General features: G+C 44.0%; 1 protein-coding gene across 3 annotated transcripts; it reads right to left on the bottom strand.

The window, feature by feature from the left end:
• Nucleotides 1–8,565: 8,565 nt before the first annotated feature.
• Nucleotides 8,566–17,359, bottom strand: Rpp40 (ribonuclease P/MRP subunit p40). 3 transcript variants are annotated; one of them, XM_055595064.1, is made up of 8 exons: nucleotides 17,208–17,359; nucleotides 15,799–15,943; nucleotides 14,860–14,928; nucleotides 13,361–13,456; nucleotides 12,618–12,743; nucleotides 10,292–10,490; nucleotides 10,049–10,183; nucleotides 8,566–8,795 (listed from the first exon to the last, which is right to left on the bottom strand). In XM_055595064.1, the coding sequence occupies exons 1-8, from the start codon at nucleotides 17,328–17,330 to the stop codon at nucleotides 8,597–8,599; spliced, it is 1,092 nt and encodes a 363-aa protein (XP_055451039.1). In that variant the 5' UTR covers nucleotides 17,331–17,359; the 3' UTR covers nucleotides 8,566–8,596. The 3 variants fall into 3 exon arrangements, with proteins under 3 accessions (XP_055451039.1, XP_055451041.1, XP_055451040.1); XM_055595066.1 differs by lacking the exon at nucleotides 17,208–17,359 and adding an exon at nucleotides 16,854–16,960; XM_055595065.1 differs by lacking the exon at nucleotides 12,618–12,743.
• Nucleotides 17,360–21,479: the final 4,120 nt, after the last annotated feature.

Raw genomic sequence — 21,479 nt, forward strand, 5'->3', positions numbered from 1 at the left:
TTATTTATTTATTTATTTATTTATTTATTTATTTATTTATTTATTTATTTATTTATTTATTTTTTGAGACAGGGTTTCTCTGTGTAGCCTTGGCTGTCCTGGACTCACTTTGTGTAGACCAGGCTGGCCTTGAACTCACAGAGATCTGCCTGCCTCTGCCTCTCAGAGCACTGGGATGACAGGCGTGCACCACCGAGCCTGGCTGTATTTACTCATAAATTAAACTGAGACATTTATAGATATTTTGCAAAACACCTATTCCTCCCTCCATTTTATTTTATTTATTTTGAGACAAGGTCTTATGTAACCTAGACAGTCCTGGAACTTTCTATGTATCTGAGCACGACCTTGAACTCCTGATCCTTCTGCTTCTGCCTCTCAAGAGCTGAGATCTCATCTGTGGGCCACTGTGTCCAGCCTCCTCCCTCCACTTCTAAAGAAAGCCTGGAGAAATGTGAAGTTCTTTTTTTCCCATATTACTCTGGACCCTGGCCAAGTGCTGTGCCTACACCCCTGGCTGCTTGTTGCTAAGGCCAGCACTCAGTGACATTTGGAACAGCTTTTTCAGGAAGTGCAGAGATCCAGCGATCCACCCTCATGGGATTCCAGGGAGCCCCAGAGCTGACATCTCCCTGTGTCCCTTGGCAAAGCTGGTGGGCCATTTTTCCATCATTTTTCCATGGGAAAAGCCCTTGCCTCTCTCTACCCACAGTGCCACGTGGTTCTGCTTCTGTCCTGCAGAGGGTGCATGCCACAGTTCAGCTTGCCTTCATCCAGGCATGCTGTCTCCTGCCAGCTCCTTCCTCCTCCCGTCTTCCCACCCCTGCATCCGTCGATGGAACAGGGTCAGGAATAAACTCAAGCACTTGTAACCCTCTGACTCTTGGAAAGGATGCTGAGACACACAGAAGGGAAAGAAATCCCTAGCCAAGCCTCCCAGGAAGACCAGATATCCACATGCCAAAAGATGAGATTCAACCTCCATCATACCATACACAAAGATCAGCTCAAGTGGACTGAAGGCCCTGATGTGAGGTCTGACGTTATAAACCCTAGGAAACAGGGGAAGCTCACAGCCATATGGTCGTTGGGAACAGTTTCTTGGATATGATCTCAAAGCACAAGCAGACACTAAAATACCAAACTCGAAAATGTCTGTGCAGCAAAAAGAGAGACAACCTACAAAAGCAGAGAGACTTTGTGTGAACATCCCAGCTGAGTATTTCGTGGAAAAGTACATCAGGAACTCAAACCTAAGCAGCAAAAATGATAGCAACAACATCTGTTACACCAGGAGCGATGAGCCTGAGACACAACGTGAAAGTATTTAATTTAGTTCTGGTTTAGGGAAACCAGAATTGAGGTTTTTATAAAAGATAGATACTATGAACAGAAACACAGCAGGTGAATATTCCCAGACAAAGAATTGTACCCCTGGGAGGGAGAGGGGGCCTTTTACAGCAGTTAAGAGAAGTTTCTTGGCCTTGCAGCCTGAGCTATTTGTGTTGGGTCATATTGAAATATTGACATAGCTAAGAGGTGGCAATTCTCTATCTACTTAGGAGGGGGATTTTAGACACCGCCTACCGTCCTTGACAATGGCCAATGGAGTGGGACTGTAGGGATCACAGGCTCTAATGATTTTTATAGGACATCACAAGCCACTGGGTCAGACTCCAGTTTGCTTGCTAGCGGGTAGGGCATTACTGTGCGTACACTATATCAGAAACGTAGATGAACACATTTATGTCTTCCCACAATGTCAGAATTTACTGAGTAACAGCAAAACTCACAAGGCCCATCAGGTTCAGCAGCAGCAGCAGCAACCTGCCGTGTACTTCCAGCCACCCTGGCTGACTGGTGAACTCAGGTTCTTTCATTCCAGTCTCAGTTACTAACTCTCACAGCACACAGCAGACAGTGAACATATCTGTATGCCTACGTGCATACATGTGGTTTACAGTACAAAGCCAAGTTAAAAGAGCCTGAGTCAGAGTTGAAAAGGTTTCAGAAGCGGGTTGAGGGAGTCTGTACCGATAAGATAACAAACAGGAAACAGCTGCCGTTGAAGCAGCTGGAGTGGGAGTTAGAGAGCGATGCTGGGATGTGGGATGCAAGGTGAGAAGCTGAGCTGGGGTCCAGCCGAAGGAAACGGCCAGTGAAGGTCCAGGTCTAGACGGGTGAACAGCTAGATCTGCACTAACAGTGGAGGAGACAAGATAAACTGAAGCTCAGACAGCTGGAGTCCTCTGCTCTCCAGCCCCTGGATGCGGGTACTAGGTATCACCAATGGCAGATTGGTGGGGCATCACCAGCATAGTGTCGGGTGTCCGCCACTCTTCCTCTGTCTGCTGTGTCCGTGTAGTTCTTGGACCTGGCTCCTCTGATATGATTTTGACGTGCTCATGTGCTCCTAACAATCTCCATTCACTCTGATAAACTTACAAGGTGTTTCTCTTTCTACTCCAAGGAGTGTCGTTTATGGCTGTGCCAGCGACCGGTGCCTGGCAAATGGCGTATTTTGTGGCTCCACCCAGGGCTTTCATCTTGTTCCCTCAGGATGGAGTGCAAAGGCTCTGTGTAACACAGTCTCTCAAGGCAAAGCACATCCCCCAACACACACACCAAAAAATACCACTACTTCATACACAGCAGAGTAGTTTAGAACTAGACATAGCTTATTGTCAACACTGATTTGGATTCTTACTTTGAGTCCTTTATTCTTGGTTTTTCTATCTCTACAAAAAAAAATGTTTGCAACTTGGACAAAGAACCTGAAGAGTCATTTATTATCATTATCATTATTATTATTAATTTATTTTCGAGTTCTCAAGACAGAGTTTCTCTGTGTGGCCTTGGCTGTCCTGGCCTCACTTTGTAAACCAGGCTGGCCTTGAACTCACAGTGCTCCACCTGCCTCTGGCTCCCTGAGTGCTGTGATTACAGGTGTGCACCACCAGGCCTGTCTAAGAGATATTTATTTAAAAAAAAAAAAAGAATACAAAGGACCAATTAATATGTGCGTGGGGGAGAAAATGTAAATTAAATTCTCCCTCAGGAGAATGCAAATTAAAGCCACTAAGGAAGATGTGCAGTCACTGTAGACTGAAGAATGTCTTCTGCCAGTTTCCCTGGAGCGGACTGAAGCACAGCCACTGGGAAACTCAGACATTTCGTCTTGATTGTGAGATCATATTCCACTATGGGGAATTTGTTTATGTTTCTGATGATATCAGGGGAGAAATGTTGATTTTCTTACTTGTGAAAAACAAGTTCTGAACATGGGCACTGAGCACTTATGTTGGTGACTTGAGCAATTGAGTCAACTTTAACCAGTTCAGGCACTCAAAGCTTGTGTATTATCCACTCATTCTTTCAACCATCATTAACTTTTCTCATTGCTGGCCTAAATATGTGACAAGAAACAATTTAAGGGAGGAAAGGGTTATTCTGGCTTACAGTTCTAGGGGATACATGCCACTGTGGTAGGGAAGACATGGGGGAGGTCATTGGGGGAGGGGGCAGGATTGAGAGTCTGCCTGGGCACATCACATCTGCAGGGAAGAAGCCAAGAGTGAACAGGAAGTGGGGTGATAAAATCTCAGTGACCCATCAGTATGGCTCCACCTCCTCAAGTTCCACAGCTTCCCAAAATAGCAGCGCCACCTAGGGACCAAGTGCTCAAATGCAGGTGCCTGTGGGGGATATTTCACACTCAAACCACAGCGTGCACCAAGCAGTGACTTGGTGCTTTCCAGAGCCTGGAAATACAAAGATTGACAAGCAGAATGTCTGTAAGGTGGGGTGTATTAATACATATTTACAGAAAAGAAAGGGGATTCTGACAGAGGCTGAAAACAAGATGAACTTTGAGCACATTACATTGAGAAAGTCAGTCTCCAAAAGACAAGTGCTACATCATCACCTTTACACAACAAGCAGACTCATAGATATTAAGAGAGCCTGGGAACAAGGTGAAACATGGAGATCTTATGTGTTAGGAATCCAGTTTTGCCTAGGATTTGAAAAGAAGTTCTAGAAATGGATAGTGGCATTGGTTGTACAACCATGAATGTGGGTAATACCACTGGGTTCTTGCCAGGAGCCAAAGCTATCTACGGAAGCCAAAGTCAAAGCTATCTAGTGGAGACAGGTAGTTACTGAAGCCAAAGCCAAGTAGAGAGCAAAGGTCATTTAGTGGAGACCTAAAGCTATGTAGTGAAAGAGTTATCTAAGACCCTAAATCATGGGTGATAGATTGTGAGGACATCCTTTGTTAGAGCATCCGTAAGATATCTTAAGAGAACATCCTTATGGTACTTGCAGGTACAATATTTAACCCATGAAAGCACTCTTCCTATTTCCTGCAGCAGTAGATTAACCTTCCTTCTTTCCTGCCTTCTCCCTATATAAATTGGGTAAAAATTTCTAATAAAAGGAAGCCTTGATCAGATGAACAGACTTGGCTTTCATTCCTGCATCTCTTGTCCCTTTTTCCCCATTCTTTCCAATCTCTTCAGCTTAGGAACCTTGTTGAAGCCCCGCGGGACGGGGCATATCTGGCGCCCAACATGACCGAAAGGTACGAAGAGCCTTTAGCAAAAATGGAGATCTGACTAACTTCTAGTTGCATTCTTTTGCTGGGATAAAACACTCTGACATAAAGCAACTTAAGGTAGTGTCTTGGTCAGTGTTCTATTGCTGTGAAAAGACATCATTACCAAAGCAACACTTATAAAAGAGAGCATTTAGTTGAGGGCTTGCTTACAGTTTCAGAGGTTAGTCAATTAACATCGTGGCAGAGAGTATACTTGGCAGCATTCAGGCAGGCATGGCGCTCTAGCAGGTGTGGTGCAGGCTGAGAGATAGAGAGACAGACAGACAGACAGACAGAGCTATTGGGTCTGGCATGGGCATTTGAAACCTCAACACCTAACCCCAGTGACATACTTCCTCCAACAAAGCTACATCTCTTAATCCTTCTAATCCTTTCAAAGAGTTTCATTCTCTGGTGCCTAAGCATTCAAACATATGAGCCTATGAGGGACATTCTTATTTAAACCACTACAGGTAGAAAAGGGTTTATCTGGCTTATGCTTCTGGATCACAATCCATCATTGAGGAAAGTCAGGGCAGGAATTCACAAGGAAACCATGGAGGAAATACCACTCATTGGCTCATTCAGAGTTTGCTCAGAGGTTCATGTGCACCTAGATATCCTATACAATCCAAGTGCATCTGCCTGGGTGTGGGACTGTAATGGCTCAGGATTAGTGGAGGAAGGGTTGAGGAGAACTTCAACCCTTCAATACCTCACAAGAGGATGGTAGGAGTTGGCTCCCCCCTCCTCTTTCAATCTCGTGCCAGAAAGTCAGCAGCCCCACTATCGACCCTTGTAAGAATTTACCACCCTGACAGTAATCAGGCCTCACTCCTTGTTTGGCCTTTTAAGATTTTCCCCACCTCAGACCCTAGCCCCTGAGTATGAAGATGAAGTATATTCCAACAGCCCTGTCCTGGCCAGTTGTACATGGCCATGCAAACCTTGCTCCAGAGACCCTGCCCTCCTCCTATGGGGCACAAATACCCCCTTTTGCCCTCACCCCCAATAAACTGAACCAGTTCTCCAAAGCTGTTCCGTGTGTTCGTGTGTGTGTGTATGTGTTCTTTACCCACACATTTACTGCTGGCCAAGGCCCTACACTGCACCCACCAGCCCCAGCTAAGCTTCCCTCACCCCAGCCCAGCCTGGCGTGCAATGGGAAGAAGAGAACATGGAGTGGCATCAAGGAATAATGCTGCCTACAGAGAGCTGGGCCCTCTGATATCGGTGTTCAGTCAAAATAATCCCTCACAGACATGGCCATAGATCAATCTGATTTAGGCAATTTCTCAATTGAGACTCCCTCAGATGACTCTAAGCCATGTCAAGTTGATAGCCATTCCTCTTTCTTGTTAAACTGAAAGCAGAGAATATTAAACTTACAAATGAGCTAGCCACTTACTGATTACTTCATCATTCTGAACATCACCAAAGTTTCAAATGGTATGTATTCAGGGGTTAGAGAAGTAGTTTAGTTGATCAAATGCTTGCATAGCACACAGGAAGCTCTGGTTTCAGTCCCTAGCACTGCATAAAAACCAGCATGGTGGCACATGCCTAAAATACCCTCAGGCAGCATCGGCAGGAGGATCAGAAACTCAAAGTCATACTCAGCCACAGAGGAAGTTCAAGGCCAGCCTGACTGAGGTACATGAGGCTTGTGTGGAGAAAAGGAGGAACATATTAGGCAAAGAGCCATAAACTCAATTTGAAAGTCCAGCTGGTGAAGATCCTTCTTAGTTATATAGACTATCATTTATATAGTCTATGGTCAGCTGTTGCCCTGGTGGTGTCCAATGAACCACCTCCCAAGATTCAGGCCCATGTATAATCTCTCATATCAATTCAGCCCTTGGCCACAAGAGCAACTTTGGTCAGTGAGTCAGAAACAAGAGTACTCCAACTGTATTGTTGAGCATGTTTACAATAGGCCTTATCTTTCTGGAATGTTTTCCTAGAACTCATTTAGCATGTTGTGAGAAAGCCCAAACAGCTACCAGGAAGCCCACATAGAGGAGCACTGAGGCCTCTGGTCAACAGTCCCAACTGACCACCAGCACAAAAAAAAACGAAACGCTGGTTGGGTGACATTGGCAGCAGCTTTATTAATCGCATCTCAGCTATATCACAGTTTGCAGCTTCCCTTCATTTCATATTTTGTTCATGATTCTGGAAGCAATGAGCTTGAGTGTGCGTTTGTGTGTATGAATGCGTGTGTATTACATCTAGATGTGCAGCAGGTAATACCATATGGGCTTGTGCAAGTGTCCCCTACAGTGTTCACTAACAACCAAATTGCCTGTCAATACTTGTCTCAGACCACATCCTTGTCATCATGGGGCACAAGGCTGAATATATCTGTCCCCCCACCCTGGAGAGAGCAGAGAAAGCTTCTTGTTTTGCTGCTGCCCCAGGTTGAGGCTTTTCCCCTCATTTGGGCACGGGCTCAGAATTCCAGGGGTATCTTCCTGAACGGTATCTTCCTCGGCAAGCTCTCCATGAGCTAATTGTCCTGAGCACCTGGCTTATACGTGATTGAGTCCTTGGGCTGGCAGAAGAGAGAGAACGGGCTTCTCTTTTTGAGGGGAGGACATTTAGGATTGGTAACATTACCCGTCTTCAATGCCATTAGTTCAAGCTGATATGGCTATCATTGCTGAAGTCTTGTCACAGCAAGAATGGAGGAAAGGATGAATGTGGGGTGAAGGATCTTTCCCCTTGTGGAGGAAAGCCATCAGGAAACTTCTTCCTCATAGGGCTGCTTCCTCCACCCTCCAGCCACACACTGGGTCCTTAGAGTACAGGTGTGGGAAGACATTTTTCAGGAGGACACTAGCTCCCCAGCCTGAGCTTCTTATGAGCCACCTTCCTCTAAGGGTGAATGGAAAGTGTGTATCAGAACAGTGCATTGCTTTATGAGTGATCACTGAAAGTAAACTCACAAGCCAGTAAGTTATTGTCATGTGCTGTGCACACTTCATACCTGTATATACTTAGCTTCGTCCCACTGGTGCTGCAGCAGTAGTTCACACCAGTGTCACACACGCACAAGCTCAATGTGCGGCATGAACTACGAGTCAAGATGGCTGTCATGTCTGCAAGGAGCCAGCCTTCGCCTACCAGTCAAGCCACGTGTGCTGAGGAGAGCAAAGGCAGGGAACCACTTTGGAGCCCAGAAGATGGTGATTGAGTCCCCGATGTGAGGTGCTGAGATTCTGGAGCTACCCTGCTGGCCTCTGGTTTTGTTTAATTGTGGTTCTTCCCTTTTGCTGTAAGAACGTATTTTATTTTTACCATAGGAAGTCATGGTTGAGAAATTTTGGACATTTAAAAGGGATGCTGAATTTTTAAGTAATGGTGTTTTTAAAAGACAGCATGACTTCTCAATTTGTACTGTATTCTATTATATTAACATGAGATCTTGCGGACAAACAGGACTTGTCATGGTTCACCTTGGTTATCAGTTTGATACAATGGGGAAGGAGAAACCTCAATGGAGGAAGTGCCTCCATTGGCCTGGCTCATGAATATGTCTGTGGGGTATTTTCTTGATGGCTGGTTCACAGAAGAGGGTCCAGCTCACAGTGGGCGGTACTACTCCTAACAGGTGGTCCTGGGCTGGATAAGAAAGCTAGGTGAGCAAGCCAGAAAGGGGCATTCCTCCATGGTCTCTGCCGAGCTCATCTCTAAGCTCCTGCCTCAATTTCCCTTGCTGATGGACTGTAACCTGTCCTTTACTCCCAGGAGCTGCTTCTGTTCAGAAAAGCAAAGTAGAACGGTTGATAAACGAATCTCCACTCTGTAGTCAACTGGAAAATCAATCAGAGCTCTTCACTGGATAAACAGCCAGTGAACAGGGGCCGCTGAAGAGCAGAAAGCAAACAGATGCTGATCTGAGAAGCTAATCATTGTAACAAGTCTGGCTAATAAATAACCCTTTACAGTGAGGAAATACAACAAACAACGGTTTTAAAGTTTGCATTTTTTTTTTTTTTATGGTGGACAGTCATCATTTGCCCCGACAGCCATCTGAAGCCAATAGTCCTGATTATTAAAAACCACAAAGTTGTATAAGTGCTCTCCTCCTTTTTGGAAACCATGTTCATTCTCTCTCCATGAAACAGGGCTGTCTGCAAAGCCTTGAACTGTCAAGGTGACCCATGGAGCTAACTTTGGTTCATCAAAGTAGTGACTGAAAAAGAAAGAAAATTCTTGTAAACAAGCATTCAGGAACATCCACATTAAAAAAATTATCCAGGATTAGGGGTTTTTCTAATGTTCTAATTAAGCTGAGACTGTACTTTGATTTATAAAAACTAGGCTTATGTGAATTAAATAGTTGGGGTTGCATTATGAATTCCATAACATAGAACTCAGAAAACAACTTCAGCAGCTCTTATTCAGAGCCTGGGAAATCACTGAGGACCAGGAGAACAACCTCTGCCCTGCCGAAGCTACAAAACAGTGTCCCTCCTACTAAGGTGGGTTTTGTTTGTTTTTAAATGTGTGTGTCTGTGTGTTGGTCAGAAGACACCTTGTAGGTCCTCTGTTGGACCCTGGGATCAAACTCAGGTTGTCAGTTCTGGCTGCAATGTCTTTACCCACTGAGCCATCTTACCGGGCCCCTCCCATGAATATTCTTATTAGGGCAGAAACTTAGTGTTTAACACTTGCCCTCCATGCTCAAGGCCTTGAGTTTGATTTCCAACAAGGAAGGAAAAGATCCAAGAAATCTAGGATCTCTCTATGTAGCCCTAGCTGTCCTAGAATTCACAATGTAGACCAGGCTAGCCTCGAACTCATCCACTTGCCTCTGCCTCCCAAGTCCTGCAATTAAAGGCATGCACCACCATGCCGGGCTCCTATCTCTGAAAAAACAGACTGCAGGATTCCTAAACTTAACGTAGATCATAATTTGTCCCACAGAATATTGAAGTGTTTTCAAGTAGTGTTATACTTTTGTATCAAATGGCTCAAAACAGAAGCAGAAAAATGAGCAGCTTGTTTCAAGAAAGGCTCTGCTTTCTCTTTCCACAGGGGTTAAGTACTTCCAAACAGCATTTTCTCTATCAGCAAGAATAACTATGTCAGGCCCGGAGAGATGGCCTCGGACCCACGTTTGCTTCCCACCACCCACATAGGTAGACTCACAAGAGCCTGTAATTCCAGCCCCAGGGAATCTGAAGCCCTCTTCTGGCCTCCACTGGAACTCATACACATATAAGCATAAATAAAATAAATCTTTAAAAAGATGAGGTTGGTGGGTTTTTTGTTTTTTGTGTTTTTTTTGTGGTCACTATACTGTGAGCCCAAGCAATGAAAAAATGGGTATAAGTGTTTGAGGGTCCCTGCCTGTACCACACTAATGAAAGTCCTTAACACCCCAATATAGTACCACCAAGTAAGAGAGACACAGCCACAGTAAGAAGTAAGAAGGGTTCTCACCACAGCTGTTCCAGAAGGACATGTATCTTCTCTGGCAGTAGGAAACCTGTGATTGTACACAGACAGGCTTGGGCTATCACTGTGCTTGGCTGGGGACAGCAGTAGGTTGAGACGAAATTATAAGGCTGGTTATTTCTGCCATAAAAAGGAAAGAGAATTTATTTACAACCTCCACATTGTCCTCTCCAAAGTACTGAACTCTCACTGAAGACAAGCAACGAGTTCCAGAGTTCATATACCCACAGGTCCGCACTGCAGAAGACAGCACCAAGCCAGTCAAAGAGCTCCAGGGCACTGCAGGCCTCCTCCGGTTCCCCTGCAAGCGCGCTGCTCTGCAGCACCGGACACTGTAGCTCTCTCACTGTGCTCAATGACATTTTTGGCTGATGCTCCTGAATTTGATATTTGGAAAAGTAGGACATCACCGTTGATTCTTCCGCACCTTAAAACACACCACATAAGGCTGAGTCAACATTGTTACAATTCGGATGGGTCTTGACCCAACTCCATTCCCTTTTCTTTTTGTATGTGTTTTTGAGACAGAGTCTCAGCATGTAACTGGCCCCAAATGCACGATTCTCCTGACTGTCTCCCTTCACAGGTATGCATCATTATGCCCAACACCTTTCCCATTCCCTTTTGAGTTACGGGGCACGGGGTAAGACTAAGTAAGATGAACGCCAGGCAAGCAAAGCTGTATCCTAATTACAGTTGCTTGAAGTTGCTTTTCTGCTGCTTATGCAAAAGGACCACGAACAGTTACCTTTTCTGTCTTTCCTGGAAAATACATGGACTCAGGCCCCTATTCATTTTACTAGTTTTAGCAAGAAAATGTCAACTTCATATATAAACCCCAAAGTATTCCTTATATAGGGATGTTAGTGAACTCTACAGAAAGGAAATTACTTGTATAATCTAACAGGAACAGCAAAGCAACTGAATGACGACGGAATCTCACGCTAATCATCCCTTTGACTATCTAGAACATTCCATTGCATCTTTTCAGAGAAGTCTGTGCACCCAACAGCCTTGGAGGACAGAAACAGACACTCCTTCCAGGGCAGGCTGGCTTACTGTCTAGTAAGACAGAAATAATGGCGTCCCTCCATCTGTGGGCAGAGCACACAGGCTTACTTCCACTATAAAAGGACTGGGTTCCTTGGGTCCTATCCTATCCTCTTGTTCTGTAATGTAACCCGTCACACGTACCAGCATTACTAGACCAATTCTGTGATCCTCTAGGCCAACAGGGATTTGGTGAAATGCTGATTTTCCTATGTGTTGGTTAATTCTAGTTGTCAAGCTGGGTTAGTGGTAGAGGCCATTTCTAGGAGAGTCTGAGGATGTTTTAAAAGGAGACTGGCATGTGTGTTCATGGCTGGAGCAGGGAAGCCCCACTCTTAGGGTGGGTAGACCGGGTTAGTCCAACAGCTGGGGCCCAGAGAGAACAAAAAGGCAGAGGCAAGGTAAATTCACTCTGTCTCCGGGAAGAGATCTTGATCTCTGGACGTCAGGCTCTAGGTTCTCAGGCCATTGGCCTTGTCCTGAGAGTAACATTCTCAGCTTGCCAGCAGGGCTCCAGACTTGTCAACAGTTACCACTGTGAGGAATCAAATCCTTTGTCTTTGACTCAGGACTTGCACCCATGACACTTGTGGCTGACTTTGCTGGCTGGTAGAGAGGGTAAAATCTCAGGCCATTCTTAGTTTCTCTGGAAGGATCAGTAGTCTAGGAATAAGAAGCTACACAAATCCTACTGCATGGACAATCCTCAGAGAAGTTGCCAACTAACAGAAACGTCAGTAGACATCTTTTCCCCCTTGTATATCTACCATATGCAGAAGGAGAAGAGGCATCAAGCATTACACAGTTTGGACAGAGAGAAGCCATCTGGGGTCAAGAGTGTTCAGGAACTTCCCCTGAGGGGCAGACAGAAGGACAGAGTCCCAAGATGGACTATGTTTCCCTGTCCTCCAAAGGACACACTACACATCACCATAACTACCAATAATCGATTATTACAATCTTGCACTGGGCCGAAGATATACTTCTCAAAGGAGGAATGCATGCTGACGTTGTAAGCAGACTAATATACTTGATGAATATTAATGCTGGCACCAAATTTAGTATTCTGATCAATTAAAAGTCATAACAAATGCTATCTGACATTTAATAATAGTCTGCCTAGGTTACTATCCTGCAAAAATAATTAAACAGATCACACACATATAATTATAATTGATGCTGATTTAAAATAGTCTAGCCAAGGCTTGTTAACGTAAGCAGAGGTAAAGAAAGGAACAGGTTACACATTAGCTGCTCTGAAGCCACTGTGGAGCTCTCTGGGTCTGCAGAAAACCCAAGAAAATTGGGGCAGATTGCTTCAGAACTGGATCATCCTGAACCAAGGATGCTGAGGACACCTGGGAAGCCAGCGCAGCCCCATCACAGTGCCTACACACCTATGTAAACAATATCCCTTGACCGCAGCTGCACATCACCATTCAACTCCCGTTATGCCCAACAGATTTAAAAGTCACTGCATCATTATGTAAAATATTCCTCATACCTGTATGATGCCAAGCCAAAAGAAAATCGAACTTCAAAGGCTTCTTTTCTTTGAAGGACCAAGATATTCTTTCATACTTCTTAGAATCCAGGTTAAGGGATAAATCCATTAAATCAATGGAAATGACTTGAAGTAGAAAAAGGATTACTTGTTTCATTCAAATTATACATTGCTTACACTGTAGAGAAACATCTATTTTCGGTAAGTTTATACATAGTACAAATTATTTTGTTCTTCAGCCCTTGGCCCAACAAAAACATACCCCTAAGTAGGTTATTTCTAGTGCTGAGAGCTGCTAAAGGCAGTTGTTTTAAATACTTTCAATCCTTCCTAGGTCAAAGGTCAAGGGTAAAGGTCTTCAGGAGATCAGCTTTAATAAGCGGTGCATGTGGTAGCCTCAGTTATTGATGTCCACACCAGACAGTGTCATCAAAACCACCTCTCACTTGTGGGTGAATTTCTATGAGTAATCACAAACCCTAAGTTGTTTATCTCCACCGCATGCAAGGGACTGGTTCAGTTCTACAACCCTTATTAAATCCTTGGCAGTGTATGGCCAGAGAAAAACAATTTAACAGCACCACTCCCCCAGGACGCTCAACCAACCGCTCCTTGAGCCAGGGTTTCAAAGGCAAGAAAGAACCATATCTTTCTGAACAGAGATCAGAGGTGAGGCAAACATTTACAGTTTATTACAAGAGAACTGCCTCGCCAGACACCAATGGAGCACACACAATACTTACTAAACTTCATCGGTTTTCTGCCAGAATACCGAGAAGGATAACCTTGAAGTCCAGTTTCTTCATAAGTATCTTTATCCAGCGATAAAATTAATTTTCCTATTAATCAAACAAGAGTTCCCATAGGGGACGTTAGAATATGGCTGATATTCTCTAAGAAAGCCAGACCACTGAGCAGTGAAATGGCAGTACGATAAGTACATATGAAGAACTTATTCATAACATATCAATAATATCTAGCAATGTACCTGACTGGCCTGGAACCTGCTGTATAGCTGAGGCTGGCCTTATACAGGTGGTCATCATCCTGTCTCAGCCCTCCACATACAGGGATTACAGGTGTGAGCCACCATGCTTGGTGATACTGCCTACCACATATACATATGTAGACATTACAATAGCAAAACTGGAAATAATTAAATTTGTATTAAGAAAAAAAAATCCTCAAACCATGGTCTATATATTACCTCAAATACCTTTACATTTTAATTTAGTGTGTATTTGTATGACGGGGTGTAACTATTACCAAGGAGCCTGTGGATGTCAGAAAAGGGTGTCAGATCTCCTAGTGCTTGAGTGAGCTGCCACAGTGGTGCTTGGAACTGAACCTGGGTCCTCTAAAATGGCAGTTATCCCTCTTAGCTACTGAGCTATCTCTCCAGCACCTACTCCACGTATCTTCAAAACATTTAAAAACTGTATGTTAAAGCCAGGCAGAGATATGCTGGTTCGTGTTTGTAATCCCAGCACTTGAAAACCTGAGGCAGCGGGGCATGAAAATTTGAGGCTAACCTGGTCTAAATGGCAAGACCCTATTTCAAAACAAAACACTGTATGCACTGACACAGAAATATACCTATGTCATACACCCTGGGAAATAAGACTACTGAGGAACACCGTTGTATAACCAATGTTAAGAAGTTTATGCTTCTGAATTCACAGAAAAATCTGAAAGAATAAACATCAAACTGCTCCATCTAAGAAGAAAGTCAGGAGCACAGGGAGGGGCTTCATTTCTGTTTAGAGTTATATGACCCCCCCCCCAAAGACAGGGTTTCTCTGTGTAGCTTTGGCTGTCTCAGAGTCGCTTTGTAGACCAAGCTGGCCTTGAACTCACAGCTGTCCACTTGCCTCTGCCTCCCTAGTGTTGGGATTACAAGCGTACACCACCTCGCTTAGCTATGACTTGACTTTTAAAAAAAGATCTTATTATTTTTATGCATGTGGGTGTTTTGCCAGCATGTCTGTCTGTGTACCATACGAATGCCTGGTGTCTGTGGAGGTGAGAAGAGAGCACTGGATTCTCTGGAACTAGAGTTACAGATGGTTGTGATCCACCAAGTGAGTGCTGGGAACTGAACCCTGGTCCTCTGGAAGGCCAGTGCTCTTAACTGCCGAGGCATCTCTCTATGCCCCCTTCCGACTTTTTTGTTGTTGTTGTTCAACAGTGCTATTTATTTTCTAACTGAAGAAAGGAGAAAAAAAAAAAAGAATGCTGTCACCATTCGGTAGGAGAGCCACAGTATTATCTTCATCAATCCTTGTACTGTATGTTAATGCAGAGAATGAACCTGAAGGAAAAAGTCAAGAAAAGTAATTTAGACAAAAAATGTCAGCCCTGCATGACATTTTTGATGAATTATCAAAAATGATGAATCACACGACAACAAACCTTCTAGGTAAGTAGTAGTTAGTATCTAGCACAGCTCTAACTGACTCAAAAAACCCAATATACACCAGAGATAAGTTGGAACACACAAAATCTAAGTTCCAGCTGGATCACCCCCTACTCAGGCACCATTCGGGGTCTTTTTGCACAAGTTTACCATCAACAGGTTGAGAATAGACTCAGAATAGACCCTGTAATCCTGGGGAACACCAGCAGAAAGGTACACTGCAGAAGAGGCAAGAGGAAAAAACTGGATGCAACGTTCTAGGTTAATATTCAGAAAGTATTTAGGCAAGTTAATATTCAAAAGATACTTAATCTTCTTCATCTGCTAAGTTGGGGACTCAACCTGCTTCATTAAGTTATTGCAAGGGCTAATTAAATTTGGTAAGATATGTAGCTATCACCTAAAGAGAACACAGGAAAGAGGAGGAAGACAACAATGAAGGATAGAGAAGTGACCCATGCTGGCCACATGGTCTATCCTCCACAGGCCCTTTCCTTTGTTTGTTTGTTTTTTTTTTCTTCGAGACAAAATGTCTTTGTGTAGCCTTAGCTGTTCCGGACTTGCTTTATGACCAGGCTGGCCTAGAACTCACAGAGATTCCCCTGCCTTTGCCTCCCCAAGGGTTGGGATTACAGGCGCATGACACTGTGGCCGGCTCCACGAGCCCATTTGCAAACAAGTGAAGAACCCCAGTATTTTGCTGGGCTCTTCCTCTGGCTTTTCACCTTTCCTTTTTTGTATGAGACACTAAAGGCCTTTTCTCACCTTTCTTTACAAAGGTGTTGATGAATTCATGTGTAATGAATTCATGGAGAGGTAAGTTCTTCACAGAGTAATAGGGTCCAATTTCCATGACCAGGTCTTTCAGCTCTTTTGACAGCAGTCCACATTCAGGAATAAGAAAGGAAACCTATTGGAATGTAGAAGTATAAACTCGTATTTTTATGAAGATTAGCATGTTTTTAGAAGTGAAATATCAAAACTGCTAGTTATTCCTTTACACGTTTTACTGGGACATATGAACGCAAGCAACTTTTTTCCCCTCTCCAAACAGGGTTTTTCTGAGTAGCCCTGGCTGTCCTGGAACTTCTCTGCTTATCAGGCTGGCCTTGAACTCAAGAGATCTACCCCACTCTGCGTGGGATTAAAGCTACGTACCACCAGGCTGCTAGGCAACAACTCTTTTAATCTATCAATCTCAGGGAAACAGACATTTGACTACTCAAGCTTTTCATTTCTGCATTGCAATGTAAGGCAAGAGACTAAGCAGAAGTACTGTAAGAGAAGTCTTGCTTGAATTTTATCTTTTGCATATAAGCAATACATGTTATGTCCTTCACACTTTATATTCTAGGAAATACAGTATAATTCAACATGCCTTGATTTGTTTACTCTGGAGTGATGAACTCAAAGGACCTGCTCCTGGAAGCATAAGGAGTTTAGGGACATTCAATTAGTAAGAAGCTACAAAGAGGCAGAAATGCTCATAGATGCTTCCATTTCCTAGACTAAGGTACCAGGTCAGACCAGATGAGATAAGCGGCACATCCCTGACCGCAGGGATGAACTTTTAACCAAAGGGATGTAAAATCCGCGCGTATTTCAAATGATTCCCCAAGAGCACACCTAAAGTCCGTCCCGCAAAGCCCCAACAACCGGTCTGTTCCTGAGGTACAAGGAAGCCAGTATAATGTCTGAGAAACCTATCAGACGGGTATTTACGGTGTGAAATGCTTAAGCCCGTGTCGTTTTAAGTTTTGGTGTTCCTTGGTAGTCAAACCGTGCTTGGAAAAGAGCCACAAGCTGAGCCACAGACAGACCTGTCCAAATTATGGGCGTAAGTCAGCTACGCGCCGTGCAGCTCACACTCCTAACTCTTCCGTGCCCGCCCAATGCTTCACCGAGCTACCGCGGGCCACAGTCCTGAATCAGGATGTCGCCAGCCAAAAATCGCAAACCAAAACTCCGCTGTACCTCAAGCACCACCCTACGTCTAGTGTATGCTGGAAGTAGTAGTCCTACACATCGCCAAGAAAGGCGGTCGGCAAACTGAAAAAGACTACAGTTCCCAGCATGCCTGAGGACGAACTCTGCCCGCCCCCCGCAAGCCAAAAAGGTCCAGCCGAAGAGGCTCTACCTTAAACCTCTCCAGCTCAAGGGTGGACCTGACTCACCCTGTAATTATGATAGTGCGTCTCCACGAGATGCTTATGGCGAGACTTGTCGTGGCCGAAGTTGGATTTCTCACAGACCAGTAAGTGCCGGGGCGCCTCTTGCAGCCTGCGCAGCGTGGCCATGTTAAGCACGAGTCCAGACGCGCCTCTCCTCCCGGCCCGCCCTCGGCCCGCCCCTTTCTGACTGCGCCCCTCCCTCTGCCACGCCCTAACCCTTCTTTCCCTCCCCCTCCCTTTTCCTTTGCTGTCAGTTCCTAGGAGCTTTGGGTAGGAGTAGGCTCTGGGAGTTTGGCGGTGTCCTTATGCTTGTAAAGAACGCAGAAGCTTCCCCTAAGGTTCTCGAGAACCTGGTACATCCATCCCACAGAGTTTCTCTAGGGAGAAACAGTGCATATGCGTGGGCAAGACTCAGAGAAGGCCTGCACCCTGTCACGTTATGAAAGGGAGGAAGATAGGACAGAGGAAAAGACCCAGTCAGGAAATTCACCTGCTACGCAGCAACACTCTTCAGACTCCTCACACGGTGTGGTTCCTAATACCCACTCGCAGGCCCCTGAGGTCTCACTGAGCCTTCCCAAATTGTGTACGAAATTGTGCGGGAAGATTATAAGGCATTTCTGCGTTTTTACTTCCAACAGGACTCCTTTGCTTTTATTATTATTTGATTTTTTTATTTCCAACATAAGTATTTGTGTGATTTCCCCCAAAGCCTCAGTTTCTTTGCTGACTTGTACTTACATGTAGCTAATCTTTAGTTAGTTTTGTTTTTTCAAGACAGGGTTTCTCTGTGTTTTGTAGACAAAGCTGGCTGAATCTGTAGACAAGGCTGGCCTCAAACTCAGCAGAGGCCCCTGATGAACAAAGTGAAGCTGTTAAAGTAAAGCCAGTTCTGAGGACACATGACACATATTCATACAGACAAGAGTCTGGAAGTTCACTGACACTTCTCTCCAAACACCCTGACAGAGGCTGCTTCGGCATTCATCCTTTTATCGCTTTTATTTTTATCCTTTTTTCTTTTTCTTCTTAGTACACTGTCAATGTTTTTCCTTTACTGCATTCTTTAAAAACATTTTTATTCCCTCTCATGTATTTGCATACATTTCACACCTCATACATATGTTTATCTTGCTGAGTTTGAGACCAGCCTTGTCTATAGATACAGCCAGCTTTGTCTACAAATTCAGTTACAGCACAGCCAGACCTACACAGAGAAACCCAGTTTTGGAAGAAAAAAAAAAAAAAAACATTGATAAAATGAAGACATATCAAAACAGTTGATGACCACCAAGCCAGCACTTACAGAAGATGCTTAAAGGAATATTGCACACTGGGGAAAAAGAATGACAGCGTTAGTCATGAGAATGCAGAAAGAATAAACCATGAGAAGAATGTCTGAGTAATGGAGAACTAGGAAGGACTCCATCATGGAAGCCAGCAATCCCTTCATCTGATGTGGAGAAAAAAGAAAAGCACAAACAGCAAATCAAGAAAACCAACCCACAGTGTTAGAGGAATTAGCTGCATGCAGGGAGTGGAACCAGCCCAAGAGAGAAATGAATGCTGCAGGCAGTAAAGCTGGGGGGACAGAGTTATCTAGACCCTTTGACACTGTAGCTCCAGAGAGCAGGCAAAGGATTTGGTATTTTCTGTAGAGGAATTTTAATTCAGAACATGGCTGTTCTGGCAAGAGATCACATCCAAAGACCTTCTAGGTCTGTGTGATCTGGCTGGAATACAAACATGCCTTTCACCCAGCATACAGAGACAAGCAGACCTGAGTTCAAGGCCAGCTTGGTATAGAGCAAGTATCAGGTAAAGAAAAGCTTAGGTCCAGGTGTGGTGGTACATGCCTTTAATCCCAAATGGTGAAGGTAAAGGCAGTTTGTAGAAGGAAGCACCTGTGTTTGAAAGTGATGTCTAATTGAGTGGCAGAAACAGTGATGAATCAGAGGAAGACTTGACAGACTAGGACACACCCAACTCTCATGAGAAGAGACGGGAAAGGGAAGCTACTTAAGGGGCAATGAGAGAAAAAGGAGGCAGTTTTACTGGGACAGTAAAAGAGAGAAAGGTTTCAGAGAAAGAACACAGGTGAAGACAGAACAAGCCAGAGAAGGAGCCAGAATATTAGAAAAGATTGTTGGAGTTAGTTTGAGCTGAAGCAGAGCAATTCAGAGGCTGAGAGAAAAGCCAGGTTGAATAAATCAGTCGGGAAAGGAGTTTGAGCAAGAACAGCTGAGTTGAACCAGCCAGATATGAGCTCAAAAAGAAGGGTAAGTTTATTCAGCAGTATGTCTCATAGGCTGAAAACATCCTAGGCCTAAGTTAGATTGTATGGAGGCTGGAAGCTTCCAGGACTAGGCCTACGTTAGCAGACAGAGGCAAGTTAGCCTCGTAAATGACAATTACTTCAGGAGAATAAAAGTACCTTTACAGTTTTCCCTGCTGGATTTCAATCATTCTTTTGCTGGATCTTTCCTCACTCTGCCCTAATTATTATTATTATTATTATTATTATTATTATTATTATTATTATTATTAGAAATAGAATGTTCACTCTGTGCCATTGTATGCAGGAAGTATGTAATTAGCTTTTTTGTTTCTTAGGGGGTTACAGTTAAGAGATTGCCTTGAGTCTCAGAAGAGACTCTGGAGTTTTGAACCTGTTGAGACTGATACCGACAGTGCTGAAGGTGGGATAAGCACATTTTACACCACGAGTCTCTGGGGACCAGGAGCAGAAAGGGCAGTTTGAATGAGAAATGCCCCCATAGGCTCCTGTGTCTGAGCATTTGGTCCCCAGCTGGTGGGGCTGTTTGGGAAGCTTGTGGAAACTCTAGGAGGTAGAGCCTTGCTGGTAAGTGTTTACCACAGCACCAGAAAAGTGACTAATACAGACCTTAAAGTACAACCCCAAAGTCTGAAACTGCTACAGAAACACAGCAGATGGCGTCAAGATGTAGACACAGGCCAGGACTTCTGGAAAGGGTTCCTACAGCAAAGGAATGATCTTAAATATTGAATCAGACTACAGAAAATTAAAAACTTCTGCACAGCAAATGAAATAATCTGCACAGTGAAGGCACCGCTTGCAGAATTGGAGGAAAGCTTTACCAAATATATATATCAGGCAGGGGAATTAGTATCTAGAACTTATAAAGAACTTTAAAAATTAAATACCAAAAACATCCAGTGTATAAGTGTACAGGTGAATCAAGCTGAGTGCGGTTACACTCGCCTGTAATCCCAGCACTCAGGGAGGCAGAGACAGGTGGATCTCTGTGAGTTCAAGGCCAGCCTCATCTACAAAGCGAGTCCAGGACAGCCAAGGCTACACAGAGAAGCCCTGTCTTGAAAAAAAAAAAAAAAAAAGAATCAGACAGTTTTCAAAAAGAAAAGATACAGATTACCAATAAATATATGGAATAGTACTCTACAACCTTCACCATTAGAGAAATTCAAATAATAATAATAATAAACTACATTGTGATTCCAGCTCCTATCAATCAAAAAACTTGTCATCAAGAAAACAAAGAACAAAGGCTGGTTCGGGGAAAGGGACCTTATACACTGCTGTTGGAGATGACAATTAGTGTAGCCACTGTAGAAATGTGTATGGAGGTTCTTCAAAACAAAACAAAACAAAACAAAAAAAACAAAACTGCAAATACAAGTACACTATGAACCAGCTGTACCACTCCTGGGTGTGCAGGGATGAAGAGTTCTAATCTAATGTGTCACAGATACTTGGATATTTATGTTTAATGCTGTCCTATTCACAGCAACTAAGACATGGAACCTGTTTAGATGCCCATCAATATGAATGCATGAAGAAAATGTGCTGGGTGTGATGGCATTGCAGGGGAGGGACAGAGGCAGGAGGTTTGCTGAGAGTATGAGGCCATCCTAGTTTAGCTAGGAAGGAGCATGCCTGCCTGGATTATGGGGTGTGAGACCCTGGCCCCAAAAAACAAAAGCATAGGAAAGAAAACATGGCATGGGTACACAATGGGATTTTGTTTTTTAGCTTGAAATTTCCAGGAGAATGGATGGAACTGGAGATCACTAGTTTAAGTGAAATAACTCAGAAAAACCGCATGATTTCTCTTACTCATGGAATCAAGATTTAAACCTGTGTATAAAGGTTGTGAAACCAGAAAGAGAACCACAAGAGTTAAGGAGATCCTGAGGTGGGGATGGGGATAAGAGGAAATAGAATACATGGGATGTCAATGCAGAAGGAGGAGACTAAGGGGAGGGCACAATAGT

This window comes from Psammomys obesus, unplaced genomic scaffold (assembly GCF_907164565.1).
Source record: "Psammomys obesus unplaced genomic scaffold, mPsaObe1.curated_primary_1811, whole genome shotgun sequence".
Taxonomy (NCBI): domain Eukaryota; kingdom Metazoa; phylum Chordata; class Mammalia; order Rodentia; family Muridae; genus Psammomys; species Psammomys obesus.